General features: G+C 33.0%; 1 protein-coding gene across 1 annotated transcript in view; it reads right to left on the reverse strand.

The window, feature by feature from the left end:
- The window catches only part of MAP4K5 (mitogen-activated protein kinase kinase kinase kinase 5), a 98,796-nt gene that overhangs the window by 47,234 nt on the left and 34,208 nt on the right, over nucleotides 1-17,354 (reverse strand). The window contains 6 exon segments of the mRNA XM_028508068.2: nucleotides 875-937; nucleotides 2,762-2,893; nucleotides 5,235-5,307; nucleotides 6,442-6,484; nucleotides 6,566-6,613; nucleotides 15,141-15,196. Of these exon segments, the coding sequence (XP_028363869.1) occupies nucleotides 875-937; nucleotides 2,762-2,893; nucleotides 5,235-5,307; nucleotides 6,442-6,484; nucleotides 6,566-6,613; nucleotides 15,141-15,196 (415 nt within the window).

A 17,354-nucleotide genomic window follows, 5' to 3' on the forward strand; every position in this document is an offset into this window, starting at 1 on the left:
GTGATCTGCCTTTCACGTCTAGCATCATCCCCAGAATGGCCTGACTCCTAAGTAATACTATGCACAGAAGGGGACTAAATGGTAATGGAAAAAAAATAAAGATTAAATAAAAAAAATTACACAGCAGTTTAGAACCTGTTTTGGGAATGGGCCTCTTAGAATCTGAAATAAGATATGAACTATCTCACCAGAAAAATGAATATACATATGTACAGAATATTGGGGGCCCATCAACCCTCAAAGAGATCCATATAATCTAGATGAAAGATTACTTAATTTAAAAACTTAGAAACTTATTTGCAGTTTTTTTAAAAAATTAAATGTGTGGGAAGACATTACCAGAAAAACAATTTTCAATTTTTATCATTCAGTTGAAAACATCTGTATGAACCATAAGACTATTGAAACTGCTTTACTCTGTACAAAAAGAAGAGATTAGAATAAAAATTAAGTAATAACCTTTTTAAATATTAGGGAAGGAAGGTAGATTTTAAGTGTCATGGTATCTGGGAACCTTTTCATATCATCTTCCATAACAGTTACCATGTAATTAATGACAGTAAAGTATAGGGCAAAAATATGAAATCTCCAAAACCTTAATGTTTTTATTTCAAATCCTTTCCTCACCACACATTTTACCCAAGACATAAGAATATGATCAGAGTTTTTTAAAAGAGTAACACATTATAAAGGATCACTACCAGAAAAACCTAGATCCTTGCCATAGCTCTCAAGTACATTAATGTGTAACTTCAGGTGAAGCAGTTGTTTAAAGGCTCTGGGCTTCAGTTTCATCTTCTATAAAATAAGAGAATTAAACCTGTGTCCCTTTCCAACTGTAAAACTGGACAAATCTATATATTATTTAACTTACCATTTTGTTTTGTCCTTTAGTTTCGGGGGCTGAAAATTACTTTTTGACATTAAGAAGAGGGCCCTGAAATAAATATTTCAGTTAAAGAGCAATACCAAAATACTTTCATTACTACATCTAACAATCAGAATGAATATTCTATAATAAATTTATATAAGATTACTACATATATAGGCAATGACGAAAACTTGTATGAAATATGAAAATTAATTTTTTTTAATTTTTAGAAAGCCTATGGACAATTTCTCCTGGCTAGAGAAAGGATCTTTAAATTTCAAACAAGCTCTAATTCACACAGTAAAGCTACTAAATGTTCGAGAAGGGTTTTGCTACTATACTGTTATATATATAACTAGTATTATATCTTAAGTAAAAATCTATATAGTTGTCTGTCATTCTGTATACAGGTTGTACGTTTAACTGAAGATTTGCCTCTACAATTATTCTGGGTGTATAGGAAAATCATATTCACTTCATAGTCTGTTTTCCCTTTTGGACAATAATTTTCCACATTCTCTCATGAATAATACAGAAGTCAACCTAGAAGAGTCCTAGAAGAGTCCATAGAAAATGGACTATAGGGGCAGAAAAATGGAGGGTTTAAGGAGGAAGTTCTAAAATACTCTATTTTACTATTTCCTATAAAACCCTTCAAGGTTTCTAGGCAAACTCCTTAGTCTTTTTTTAATACCAAAGATATTTTCTCCTTTTAAGAATGAAATGATTCATATGCAAAGGAAAATTCAAACAGAAATAAAGGTCTATATTCCTACAACCCTAAAACATTATTTCAAATGTTCTGGTCTTCTTTTTAGTCTTTATCTTAATAAATAACCAATTACTACATCATTGTAGTAGGTAGTATTATGTTCTGCCTGTTTTAAAACTAATAATCAAGTTTCCATGTTGCTTTGGTTTATATATGTATACAATAGTTGTCCTTACTTGCTAAAATAATTTGCTTACCAATTTATCAACTATTAGGCATTTAGATTTTTCCCTGTTATCCTGAAATGGATAATTCTTAATTTTTTTCTTAAATTATTTCCTAAGTATAATTTTCTAAGTAGTGAAATCATTGAAACATTTGGATGGCCAATAACAAATAATGTATAAATTATTTTCCTAGGAGTCTACACTTATTGGCATTCTACCTAAATGTGGATATCTCTTAACTTGAATAACTTCAGTTACTTGTGAGGTCAAATAGTGTTCCATGTTCTTTAATATCTGATACTTGCTCATAAACAACCTATATTTTGCCTATAAAGTCTCTGAATAAATTCCTTATGCAATATATATCATTCTGTCTGATATTAGAAGAACAAGTTCCCCCTTCTGTTGATTTTCTTTTTAACTTTAAATTTAAAAGTTTAAATTTTAGCCAATTTATATTTTCCTTCAAAATATTAAAAACCCTTTAGAAGTCTCTCCTTTTCTGAGAAGCAATTTATCCTAAAACGCAAATGATAATTACACGAAGCATAACTACCTTTGTCCCTAGAAAGAGGTTAAAAAAAAAGAAAAAGAAAAAGTAAAAGAAAGTGGGGGAAAAAACCCCCACCATGATGAAAGAATAAATAATCTAATCTGTATTCTATCCTTTGTTTATAATTCTACTTAAAACCAAAAAAAGAAACAAGTTCAATTGATGGAAAAATCAAAGTAAAGACTTAAAAAGACTTCAGACAGTATAGACTATTCACTCCCAATTGTTTTAGAATAGCAACACAAGATTGGGGCGGGGTGGGGTTTAGATGAGATTATCCTTAAGTCCCTCTACTATTTTACCATACTTGATAATGAACTTAGAATACCTAGGTTTTTGGTATCTCATTCTCCAATAAGACCTATTAATAACTGCATAATTGTAAACAGTGAGAACACCTCATTGGATGAAGATCAAACATAGGTGGCTGAAGTTCTCCAAGTTCAATTGCTGTTATTCCTACTGCCCAGATATCACAGAGTTGGTTGTAGCCACCATTCTTTTCTACTGCTGCAACTTCTGGGGCCATCCTAGAAGGAATCAGTGAATATATCATTTTTACTTTTTAGAAATGATATAAAATCTGCTACTTTTGTTATATTTACTAGACTTCTTGGAGGAAAAGCAGCTGAGAGGCATTTGCTGAGAAAGAAGAAACGTTACTATAAAGACTTATAAAGACCTCATACATATAGAGACACACACTCTTTACATTTATTTAAAAATCTTAAATCTTTTCCTCTGAATACTAGTGCTCTGAGGAAAAATCAAGCTGTCTTACTTAGTTTCTGTTATGAGAACCTTGTTATATAAAATGTGAAAAGAACACCTAAGTCCCCATTCAGGTCAGAGATGTGACCAGTGAGTCCCCCATGGATGAAGTAAGGCAGAACGTGTGCCACTCTTCAGGCAGAATAGAACTTAACATAAGCATGGAAGACACATATACGAGGGAGCTAATCACTAGTATCTAGAATAGTGAGGGAAGAAAAAAGTGATAATTTTGACTAAGAGGAGTGTTCACAAGGGAGGACAGTCACAGGAAAGAGACTGAGGAGGGAAATAGGCATGCGATGAATGGAATTTTATAGATAGCACAAACAATATATGTTTTCTTTTAACTTTATTTAAATATTTATTGGGGTTTTTCTTCTGTTAAAAGTGGTATGTGTTGCCCTGGCAGGTGTGGCTCAGTGGATTGCGCGCTGGCCTGCGAACTGAAGGGTCACAGTTCAATTCCCAGTCAGGGCATATGCCTGGATTTCAGGCAAGGTCCCCAGTGGCAGGCATGCAAGAAGTGACCTATTGATGTTTCTTTCCCTATCTTTCTCCATCCCTTCCCCTATCTCTAAAAATAAATATTTTTCTTAAAAAGTAGTATCTGTTGACTGAAAAGATTTTGGAATATAGGAAAAATATGGAAGAAAACAAGTTAAAGATTATCCCACTCAAAGAGAACCACTGTTTCACATACTTTCACCCACATATATGTCTTTTATAAAAATGATATTATATTGCATATGCTATTTTTAATCTTATTTTTTTATTATCATTATGTCATAAGCCTAGCCACTGACCATTCATCCTTTATAACAGGATTTTTAAGACCAGCAATTTTATTCCATTGCTTTGAATGAATGTTCGTAATTTCCTTATCTAACTTTCCATATGCATATACTCCCTCTATTTTTCATAATTAAAGTATTTGATAAAGCTCTTAATATATAAATCTGTATGTCTCTTTGATAAATTAATACAAGCAGAACTGAGACTAGAACATAAACATTACTTAAGGTTTTTGAAAAACATTATTGCCAAATTATCTTTCAAAACTGTTCTACCAATTTCTACTTTCATTGTCAAATATTTAGTGCTAGTCATAGGTATTATCCAGGATTCCAAATATTTTCCTGGATAATAGAATGTCACTGTTTATTTAATTTGCATTTTTGGTCATCATTGGGGGAAACAGTTTTCATATTTTATGACATCTTATATGTATTATTTTAATAACTGTTTCTAAGGAACATTCTTTTTACTGATTTAAAGATTAAAACCTAGATTGCCATGCATATTTTAGCTACTAATTCCTGGTTTGTAACCTGCCTTTCCCTTTTCAGCTGGTGGACATATAATAGCTTTAAATTTTCATGCAGTTGAATCTACCAAATTTTCTCTTATATTTTATGCTCTTATTCCAAAAAAGACTTATTCAACTTTTAAAGCAGATAGTCACTGATATTTCTTTTGGTTTTACTTTTATAATTGACTATTTCCATATAAAATGTATAATGATATTATTATGAGGTATGGAGTTACTTAAATTTCTTTCCAAATAATAAAAAATCCAACCTTTCATCAACCTTTAAATGGGACTGTTTATAATATTCACTAAATGATTTTACATATTGAAATTTACTACTAGGCTTTCTATTATATTTCAATTATCTGTCTTCATTAATAAAAGCAGTGTTTTAGGAAGATTATTTGGTCAGTAATTGGAAGGATGCATTAAGAGGAGGGTGGCTGGTGAAGACGAATGGTAGGGTAGGATGCATGAGTTTCAACAACCAGAGAGCAAAGTTCTAGATTAAAGTAGAAGCAATACCAAAAGCAAGAATAACAAAATGACAAAAGACTATGTAATATGAGTCTTTCTTTTGAAAATCTCATACCAATGAGAGCTCTCAACACAAGACCCCCGGGATGATAGAAAGTATTAGCACTTTAACATAGGAAACGCTGGACAATAAAAATCAGTATCAAAGTTTCCAACCCAATTAGAACTATGATAGTATCAAGGCACATGCAAGCCTTCACAATTTATAAAGAAATAAAAATGCACAAAATTTAGTCACAATTATGTCTTACCAATAAGGGGTGCCAATGAAAGATTTTCTCTTTGCAATGGTAGCTGTTATTTTTGCAGCTACACCAAAGTCAGCTGGTGGGGAAAAAAATAGAACAGAAAATTTTAGTTCTTTTCAGTAAAAGCACTTACATTTCTAAGTATCACCCTTACGTATGACATTACTACTAATTCAGATCGTATAGTATAGTATACATTTTCCTAGTATAAATAATACTAGGAAAGTGTATAAAAATTGAATACCTGCCCTGGCTGGCGTAGCTCAGTGGATTGAGCGTGGGCTGCGAACCAAAGGGTCGCAGGTTTGATTCCCAGCCAGGGTACATGCCTGGGTTGCAGGCCATAACCCCCAGCAACTGTACACTGATGTTTCTCTCTCTCTCTCTATCTCCCTCCCTTCCCTCTCTAAAAAAAAAAAAAATAATAATAATAAATAAATAAAAAATAAAAATAAATAAAAATATTGAATACCTAAATCCCTACTTGCTTGGTTTATAACACACTTAATAAAAGAAAATAATACTAGCACTTTACTAGAGTAAATATGTACTTCATTAAGAACAAAGTTAATAAAAATATTTTTATTATAAGCACATTAAAGTTAATTTGGAAAAAAAACCCAAAACAAAACAAAAAAACAAAACCTACCCACCTGAATTCCTTTTATTCTAATGGAACCAGATTAGTATATACTTTGGTGCTATTATTAAAAAGTTGCTTGTTTTTTTTTTTTTAGTACATCCTGGTGGGAAGGAGGTAGGTGGGCTTCAGCCCAGCAAAAAGTTCTTTTTTCTATGTATAAACTTTTTATTGTTGTTGCTACACTTAGTTGCAAAAAACTAAATACATGTATAGTTCATTTTGTCACTTAATAGACCAGGGGATTTTACTCTTACTCTTCTTAACTATTAATTTTGATGACTGAATAATGTTCCTTAAGTGGATTTATCACAACTTAATAGTTTTTCTAAAGCTAGAACTATATTCTAATTTTTCTATTATATATAAATGTTATGATTCATACATCTATAAATAAGGATTTTATAATCTTTAGGATTGATCTCCTTAAACTGTGTCTCTAAAAGTAAAATTACTGGGTCAAAAAATGAACATTACGGTGGCTCTTGATATGACTTTTAAACTTGTATGATGTTAAATTTACATTTTATTAAAATTTGGAAAAAATGTTAGAAACTTGAAATAACATACCTAATTTCACATCACCATGATCTGTCAATAAAATATTTGCACCCTAAGACAAAAATACAAACACTAATTAGCATCATAAAATTCCTTCCAATACTATTAATTTAAACATACTAAATAAACTTACTTTGATATCTCTATGCATTTTGCCTTTAGTATGCAAATAGGCAAGACCCTACAGTTAAAAAGAAACAAAAAGGTAGCATTAGCAAAACTGGAAACTTGACACCTAAATTTTCTACTAGAATTCTTACTGAATAAGAAAAATGCAAATGTCTGTTTTTTAGAGAGAAACCCTAGATGAGTTTCTTTTTACTAGTCAATGTTTACAATATTGTAAGATTTCAAATTCATTTTCTGATAAAAATCAGAAATATTTTACTATAATGACATTGCCACAATGAAGAAAATGAACATATCCATTGCTCTCAAAAGTTCTCCCCACATATAAACACTAATCTTCCTTCTTTGTCATTAAAATATCTTTTATTATACAAAATTCACATATAAAGGCTGAGTAACAACACAATGAATCTCTACATACCCAACATCTACACTTAACAATTGCGAAACCATGGCCAATCATGTTTCATCTTTACTCACTACACATTTCCCCTCCACCACCATATTATTTTTAAGCCCCATATTTAATATAATTTCATTCGCTAAGGCAGTGACTTTCTAAAAAACACATAACCACAATAATATTATTATGCCTCATGATAAACAATTCTTTAATATGATCAAATATCCAGTGTTCACGATTGTTTAAAATGGGATCCGAAGTTTGTATGCTGCAATATGTGGACATGACTCCTACTCCTTTTAATCTATAGGATCCTCTGCCATTTTATTACTTTTTCCTTGTAAGTTTGTGTTAAAGAAAGTGCTGTTATCCTGTGTAGTCTCCCAGTATTTGAATTTTGCCAGTTACATCCCACTGATGATGTTTTACATGTTCCTTTGACCTTCCGTATTACCAGTAAATGAGCACTTATATCTAAGTTCTTGATGAAATTCAAGATTACATTATTTTGGCAAAGTTACTTCATGGGTGGTGCTGTATCTGAGTCCAGTTGGGAGAGACTAAAAACATTTTGAACTACAGAACTAAAAAGGAACAAGGAGAGCACTAAAGAATTACACTAGCAGCAATAAAGAAAGCTGCTACCAAAACTCTGGGACATAGGGGAGCAAGGGAGAGAAGACGCTGGAATTATTAATACTTAGAAGCCTGGAAAGAGAGTCCTATGGAACTGAAATTCAGACTGCTGATGTCCATTAGAAATTACACACCTGGCTATCTCTTAGTGATATTAACAGCCACTGATGCTGATCTACGTTCTATTAACTATAGATTATTCTGACTTTTCTAGAATTTTATATAAAAGAAATCATACAGTGCATTGTTTTTGTCTGGATATTTCACAATAATTAACGTGACAGTCCTTGTCAATGTGAGTATCAATAGTTCATGCTTTGTTATTACTGAGTAGTAGTCCGTCATACAGATATACCAAAATTTGTTTATCCATTCACCTGTTGACAGACATTTGGGTTGTTTCCAGTTTTTGGCTATTACAAATAAAGGTGCTATGAAGTTCAAGTACAATCATATGATTTTTCCCACTTGGGTAAATACCTAGCAATATAACAACTGGATCATATGGTGGTGCAAGTTAAACTTCTGGTGACTGTCAAACTGGTTTCCAAAGCTGCTGCTCTACTGTTTTACATTGAAACCAGCAGTGTTATGAGAATTCCTGTTAATCCACATTCTCACCAACCTTCCTAATGTCAGTCTTTTTAATCATAACTATTCTAGTTGGTGTGTAGTGGTATCACACTGTGGTTTTAATTACACACTTTTCTAATAACTAATGATGATGAGCATCTTTTCCATCTGTCTTCTTTGATGAGATGTCTTGTTAAATCTTGTCTCATTTGCTTAATGGGTTGCTGTTGTCTTATTATCAAGTTTGACAGTTCTGTATATACTCTAGATACAAGTCCTTGATCAGATATACTATTTGCAAATTTCTTCTTTTAGTCTGCAGCTTGTCCTTTTAGTCTCTTAACAGTGCTTCTTGAAGAGTAGAGTTTTTAGGTTTGACAAAGTCTAATTTACCAAGTTTTTCTTTTATGTGTCATGCTTCTCATGTTATGTCTGAAAAGGCTTTGCTTAACTCAAGACTACAAATTTTTGCCTATGTTCTCTTCCAGAATTTCTAGTTTTAGGTTTTACATTTAGGTTTATGAGATTTTTATATATGGTGTGAAGTATGGCAGGAAATTCATTTGCTTGCATATGGACATCCAATTATTCCAGTACCATGTATTGAAAAGCCTATTCTTTCCCCACTTGTCTGTATATGGACTTATTTCTGGTCTTTCTATTCTATTCCACTGAACTACTTATCTACCCTTTATGCCAATGCCACTATGATTTGATTAGTTTTATAAGTTTTCAAATTGCTACTGTAGACTCCAAATTTTATTCTTTTTGTTTGACTATTCCAGATCCTTTCTATTTTCACAGGGATTTTAGAATCAGCTTTGTGAATTTCTGTAGAACAAAAGCTTCCTTGATTGAAACTGCATGGAATCTATAGGTCAGTTTGAGAAGATCTACCACCCTACTGTATTGAGTTTTCTAGTCTATGAATACAGCATAGTCCCCCACCCCCCACTTTTTTTAGGTCTTCTTTAATTTCTCTCAGCAGTTTTATAGTTTTCAGTACACAGGTGTTTATGCATCTTTTGTGATACATGAATATCCCTGAGAATGTCATATTTTTATTATTGTAAGAGGTATTTTTTAAATTTTAATTTCTGAATGTCTGATGCTAGTGTATAGATATCCAATTGATTTTGTATATTGATCTTGAATCCTGCAACCTTTCTAGCTATACTTACTAGCTCTAGTAGCCACTTTGTAAATTCTTTTCCATTTTCTAGATAGTTAATTGTATAGGTTGTGAATAAGGACTATTCATTTCTTACTTTCTAATATGTGTGCATTTTATTTCATCATTTTTTTTCTTTTTGCAATAGCCAAAATCTCTAGCACAATGTTGAAAAGAAGTGGTGAGAGCAGACACCCTGCCTTGTTTGATGGACCTTGGTGGAAAAGCATCTAGTCTTTACTATTGATGACTCAGCCGTAGGTTTTTCATAGGTGCTCTTTGTGAGGCTAAACAAGTTCTGTTCTATTCCCAGTATGCTAAGAATTATTATCACAAATGAATGCTGGATTTTGTTAAATGCTTTTTCTCTCTCTAGATGATCATGTGTTTTTTCTTTTTGTTTGCTAATGTGGACAATTACTTGAAATGATTTTTCAATGTTAAAACAATACTGCATTCTAGGGGAATGCCCTCCCCACCTTGTTCATGAAGTATTATTTTTTTAATATAATGTTGGATTACCTTTGTTGACCATTTAATTTCCTTTTTATGTTTATGAAGGATATTGATCTGTAATTATTTAATGTCTGATTTTGGCTTCAGATCAGTGCTGGCCCCTAAAATGATCTGGGAGGTATTCTCTAGTCTTCAGTTTTCTAGAAGAGTTTACATAGAATTGGCATTATTTCTTTCTTAAATGCTTGATAGAATTTATCTATGACATTATCTAGCTTGCAGGTTTATCTATGGGAATATATATAGACTATTAAGATGACTTCTAATTGAGTGAGCTTTGGCAGTTTATGTCTCTCAAGGAAATTGTCTATTTTACCTAAGTTGTGGGCTTTTTTAAAAAAAAGACTTTATTTATTTTTTAGAGAAGGGGGAGGGAGAGAGAAAGAGAATAAGAGAAACATCTATCTGCTGCCTCTAATATATGTCCTGACTAGGGGACAAAATGGTAACCCAGGCATGTGCCCTAACTGGGAATAGAACTGGCAACCTTTGGCTTTGTAAAACCATGCCCAACCAATTCAGCCATACCCGTCAGGGATAAGTTGTAGGCTTTATTGGCATAAGCTGTTTTTAAAATTCCTTAGGTACTAATTATCCTTGTCATCCTCTTAATATTTGTAGATTATATCATAATATTATAGTAATTTATGTCTTCTTTTTCTTGATCAATCTGGCTAGAGGTTTATTAATTTTATTAATCTCAAAAATCATATTTTTGTTTCATCAATTTTCTCATGTTTTTCTGCTTTCTATTTAACTGACTTCCACTCATTATTTTCTTTCTCTGATACTTTGTATTTAACTTGCTCATCTTTATATAGTTTCTTAAGGTAGAAATTGAGGATACTGATATCAGACCTTTCTTTCTAAAAGAGGTTAAACCCCTCTGTAGTGTTATAATCTTCTCTCTAAGTATTGCCTTAGCAGCATCCCAAATTTTGATGTGTTGTGTTTTCATTTCATTTGGTTCAAAATACTTTTTAGTTTCTCTTTTGATTTGACCCATAGGTTACTTTTCAGTGCTTTAGTTTCCACATTTTTGAAGGTTTTCCAGAAATACTTGTTAATTTCTAATTTAATTGCATGTGATCAGAGAATATTATTTTGTATTACTTAAATCCTTTTAAATGTATTGAAACATATTTTATGGCCCCAAATATGGTCTATGTTGGTAAATGCTCAGTGGGCACTTGAAAAGCACATGTATCCCGCTGCTGTTGGACTAAAATTTCAGTAATTGGTTGATTGTGTTGTTTAAGTCTTCTATATTCTTACTGATTTTCTGCCTATTTGTTCTGCAAAAGTATTGGGAGAGCGGTATTGAACTGTACATTAATCTATTTCTCCTTGCAGCTCTACTGGTTTTTGCTCACTTATTTTGAAGCTGTGTTTTATTAGGAGCATAAACATTTAGGATTGTTATGTCTTTTGATGAAATGACCTTTAGTAATAGTCTTTGCTCTGAAGTCTACTTTGTCTAATTATCAGTATGGTCACTCTGGCTTTGTTTTGAATAGTTAGTATGGTATATCTATTTCTTTTCTTTTACTTTCAACCTATTTGTCTTATAAAAGTATTTTCTCATAGGCAGCAACTAGTTGGGTTTTGCTTTTTTCCATTCTGACAATCTCTGTCCTTTTTTCTTTTCAAAAAACTTATTTAACAAAATTGTATATATTTAAGGTGTACAACATGAGTTGATATACATATGCAATGAAATGATTACTTCAAGTAGTTACATCTCCTCACACACTTGCTATGTTTTTTTGTAATGACAGCACTTGAAATCTATTCTCTTAGCATATTTTTACTATTTAATACAGTATTATTAACTACTATCATCATGCTATGCATTAGTAATCAGTCCATCTATATGACTTCAACTTCATACTCTCTGACAACGTCTCTCCATTTCTCTCCCCTGTCTTCACCCAGTCCCTGGTAATACCGTTCTAATTTCTGCATCTGTAAGTTCAACTAGATTCTACAAAAAATGTAGTACTTGTCTTTCTGTGCCTGGCTTATTTCACTTAGCAGAATGTCCTCCAGATTTAACTGTGTTGGTACAAATGACAGGATTCCCTTTTTTATCGCTGAATAACATATTCCATTACATATGTGCATGCACATGTGTGTGTATCACACCTTCTTTACCATTTGTCTGTTGGTAGACACCAGATATGGAAGTTTGTGAACATAACAGAATTTTAAAACTGGAACTAATCATGGAGGCCATCCTTTCCAAAGAGTCATTTTATCCTTGGGGAAATAAAAATGTAGAAGACATTATGGTCATATACCAGGGCCAGAATACAAGCCCAGATTTTTGTTTCCATTCTGTCCTCTGTCCATTACCTATACAAGCAATGAACTTTGGAAATTAAAATGTAAAAAAACTGGACTTCCGGCAAGATGGAGGAATAAGTGGGCGCACCGTACCTCCTCGCACAACCAAGAACAGAACCACAATAATTTACAACAATGATTTGCAGTCATAATATCAGAACTGTCAGAGGATTTATCTAAATGGAAGTCGGACAGCCTAGAAGTTGAAGTAGACCCGTACATCCAGACTGGTAGGGGACTACGAGCCGAGCGAGCGGGAGCGGGGCTGGCGCGTGGGTCGCAGGCGCGCGTAGGTCGGGGGAAATTTGGCGCAAAATCGGTGCGACAGCAATCTGGGACACAAGAGCGCAGCGGTGTAGCGGTGATCCCTGAATACGCAAACAGCGGCTGGGGGAATCAGTGGGGCAGCGACTGGGAACCAGGGCAGAGCTCACGGCCCAGAAGCCCAGGGAAGTGTCTGACTCCAGGAGAACGGAAGGGTCGCCATTGATCCCTCCTGTCCCTGCTCCCGCCCCTGCCCCCACATATAACATCACAAGCTAGCGACTGGGGTGCCCAGCACTGGTGAACACCTAAGGCTCCGCCCCCCACCGTAACAAGAGCGACCAGACCAGAGAAAAAATAAATAAATAAGTAAAATAATAGGAGAGACAGGGAAAGACGTAAGACATGTTTCCAGCAGAACAGATCAGACCCCCAGGACTCATCCTTTTGAGTGACCAAGAAATAGCCAATCTATCAGATGCACAGTTCAAAACACTGGTGATCAGGAAGCTCACGGAACTGGTGGATTTGGGATCCAAATTACATGAAAAAATGCAGATTACCATAAAAGGGATGCAGGAAGACATACGGAGGAGAGCCAATTGTGAAAGGAAGGAATCTGAGTCTCAAAACAACACAGTGGACCAGAAGGAAGATAGAATCAACCAAGCAGGAGAGCATAATGAAATAAGAATTCAAAAAATCGAAGAAAAGCTTAAGACCATCGAGGACACCTTTAAACATTCCAACATCCAAATTATAGGGGTACCAGAAGGGGAAGACCAACAAGTGGAAAAGTTATTTGAACAAATAATAAAGGAGAACTTCCCCAAACTGGCAAAGGGAACAGTCTTCCAAGAAATCCAAGGAGCGCAGAGAGCCCCAAAGAAGTTGGACCCAAGAAGAAACACACCAAGGCACATCATAATTACATTAGCCAAGGTAAAAACAAAGGAGAGAATCCTAGAAGCAGCAAGAGATAAGGGGACAGTAACCTACAAAGGAGTTCCCATCAGACTGTCAGCTGATTTTTCAAAAGAGACCTTACAGGCAAGAAGGGGCTGGAAAGAAATATTCCAAGTCATGAAAGACAAGGACCTACATCCCAGATTGCTCTATCCAGCAAAGCTCTCATTTAGAATGGAAGAGAAGATAAAGTGCTTTTCAGATAAGGTCAAATTAAAGGAGTTCATCATCACCAAGCCCTTACTTTATGAAATGCTAAGGGGACTTATCTAAGAAAAGAAGATAAAGAAAAGACATGTATAGTAAAAGGACAGCAAACTCACAATTATTAACAACCACACCTAAAGCAAAACCAAAAGAAACTAAGTAAACAACTAGAATAGGAACAGAACCACAGAAATAGAGGGCACAAGGGGGGGCTAGCAGTAGGGGTGGGAGGAGGAGAGAGGGGGAAAAGGTATAGAGAATAAGTAGCATAGAATGTAGGTTGAAAATAGATAGGGGGAGGGCAAGAATAGTATGGGAAATGTAGAAGCTAAAGAACACATAAGTATGACATATGGACATGGACTAAAGCGGGGGAAGGTGGGTGGGAGAGGGGGCACAGGGTGGAGGGGAGTGAAGGGGGAAATGGGACAACTGTAATAGCATAATCAATAAAATATATTAAAAAAATAAAAATTAAAAAAAAAGAAAAGAAAATGTAAAAAAATTAAATCTGTCAATAATTCTCTGCTATGAGTGTATGATTAGCTTTACATTCCATGTGGATACAAAGAAATTTCTATGTTATGTGAATATTAAGAAATTATATATATAAATAAGTTATATGTACTCGGGTGTGTGTATATATATGTGTGACTATATATGAGATACATATATATGAGAGAAACTTTTATATATCTAACAATAAGAATGACATGGTATATCTTTTAAAGCATGCAGAAACCAACTCTTTTCAAAATGACTACAGCTTTCTCTGAAATCAGGTCAATCTCCCAGTTTCTAAAATGTGAGAGAATATATAGAACATCAAGTTTACTTCTGAACAAACTGCATAATCTAGGAAATGTAGGGAGAGAAACATCAATTAACAATTATCTGTTGCAAATTACCAAAATAAAAAAAACACAAGCACTACAACTTAATCCTTCTTCCTAATTTAAATACCTTAGAATATATGAACAAAATAATTTTTTTAATTATTCATTTTCTCAATGAAAAGTCTTTCAGGACACTGAAAAAAATAAGCAAATTGGGAGAAATGCTGCATACTCTTTATTCCTATGAAGATTCACAACCTACTTCAACACAACTAAAACGCTCTCAAACTCTCACAGATCTGAAATAAAGGAATAAAAAAATCCTTGCTTAATACAATGTTTACCAAACTCATAAAAAAGATTCTGCTTCCAGTGACTCTTATTAATATCACATAGAACTATGATTTTGAGATACCTTTCTGGGTAATTATACTGATTTATTTTCTTTTGGGGAGAAATGGAAAAAGACTACTGTGTACACCAGTATTGGCTTAAATGAATTCCTATGAATCATTCATGAAAGAAATAACTAGGCTTACAGAATTACAATATGAGAAGTTAACAGAAAAATTTGGTTTACTCTTTTGGGTGAATCCCCATTTTATAGTTATTAATTGTGAAATCAGAACAGCATTTTTAGCTACATAAGCAAATGTAGTACCTGCAAAGTTTCTCTGCATACATAGGCTATTTGCAATTCTGATAATGGTCCAGTAACTAGAAAGAAAAAAAAAGAAAGACCACATTGTAATACATTTGAATATGACAGATTAAAAACAGTCTACTTTTAAAATGACAAACTATTATAAAACAACTTCTGTATATGTCATTGGGTGACTTCTCATCATGAACATAAATTATCACTGTGATCAGAAAATAACAAGAAAAGATGAGAATTAGAAATGTACTTTAAAAATGAAAAATTTACTCCATAACAACTTTGGTCAGTGAAAGTATTAAGCACCCCTAATGTGCAAAGCACATTACTAAGCATCACAGGCTGTTCTATAGAAAGCAATGAACATGATCTAAATCTTGAACAACTTTTCAGAAATAAAGCAAGAGCCCTGGCTGGGTGGCTCGGTTGGTTGGAGCATTATCCCATACACCAAAATACTGCATTTGATCCCTGGTAAGGACTCATATAACTAGGTTGTGGGTTTGATCCCCAGTCAGGGCACGTATGGGAGGCAATCAATTGATGTTTCTCTCTCACATTGATGTTTCTCTTTTTCTCTTTCCTCTGTCTCTAAAACCAATAAAACATATCCTCAGGAGAGGATTAAAAAAAAACAAAGCAAAGAAATGAGCAAAATATATAATTAAATACAGCTATATAGACAAGTCGAGGACTATAAAGACACTGGTTATTGAAATGTGCTGAAAGAAATCATATACTTTTTAAAAGGTCAAGATACAGTATATTTCTTTACTATAGCTACCAAAACAGAGAGGCTTGATCCAGTACCTTATCTAAGAATTTAAAAAGCAAGTAGATCACTTTTGGCAACCAGATCATTCCCTATGATGAAACACAAAATCTTTTTGCAAGTACCTAGCCAGAGGCTTTGGAAATATGTCCAATACCCTGAGAGAATATTTGAAATCTGGGGTGGTGTTTGCTGACAGTGAAACTAAATGAGGTCCTTACATGCAATCCTTACTTAAGAAAAATATTTTACTGCATATTTTAATCACTGGCTTTCTACACCTACTCAGGAACATAAACTTTTGATTCGTAGTAAGTTGATGGAATAGTAGTAAAAGAAGAAAAGTCACTTTGCTAACAGTTTATTATAAGTATAGATGTTCTTGATTACTATGCTAAATAATATATACAAGTATTTATAAGAATACTTCTGTAAATAATATATATTTCTTAGATTCAATTTCATTAAACAAATATCAAGTTTTACTAAAGGAACTTAGAAATTTCATGAAGAAATAAAATTAATGTCTCAAAATATTCTATAAGTTTGACACAAGAAGTAGTAAAAAATGTCGACTATATAGTTTTATTTATCCATATTCTTCAGTTCTCATTCTGTAAAAGTATAAATGAATAAAAATTATAATTACTGATAAAAACTATATAAAAGATCATAAGTCTTCATAAAATCATGGAAGACTTAAATCTCAAGTAGCATAGAGCTATTTTCTACCAATAATTCTTTAAAATCAACACTATGGTGAAATAAAAGAGAACAGTTATTCTAGTATGATATAATACCTAGCAAAACAAAAAACTACTAAATAAGGAAATACAACTTATTTTTCTTTTTTAAAACAAAAGATCAGTTCTTTCTTTAAACATCCTTTTGCATATTTATAGTATTTATGTGGTATTAAATATTATTTTAAATAAAGAGGCAGTGACCTGAGAGAATTTAGACATCACAACCTTTTTATCATGGGTTATTTGTTGTGACAAAATTAGATAACTACATATTTATTAATGTATAATTAAATAATATACCAATACATTTTCATTGTAATTCAACCTTTTACTTATGAATGTTTTCCTTAGAGGTAATGACTTACTGATTTGATATGTATCCTTTTATTTTCATGTGAATTTATATTCATATGTATACTTTTAAAAAGTGTAAGTATGATTGATTATGTTACACAAATTTTTCCATGACTCATTTTTCCCATTAAAAAAGGTTCTTGGGGAGATATGCCCAGGTCAATATAAATGGAACTTACTTCATAAGGCTCTTAATATAGAGATTTCAGCAGAGAAGTGTTTAAAAATACTTTGTATATATTTAAAAATACATAATTATACAATGCACAGATGCAATAGGAGTTTTACTATTCTATATCCAGTGAAATAAAGAAAAGTTATTTCATAAGGACTATGCATAGTCTC

This window comes from Phyllostomus discolor, chromosome 1 (genome assembly GCF_004126475.2).
Source record: "Phyllostomus discolor isolate MPI-MPIP mPhyDis1 chromosome 1, mPhyDis1.pri.v3, whole genome shotgun sequence".
NCBI lineage: Eukaryota > Metazoa > Chordata > Mammalia > Chiroptera > Phyllostomidae > Phyllostomus > Phyllostomus discolor.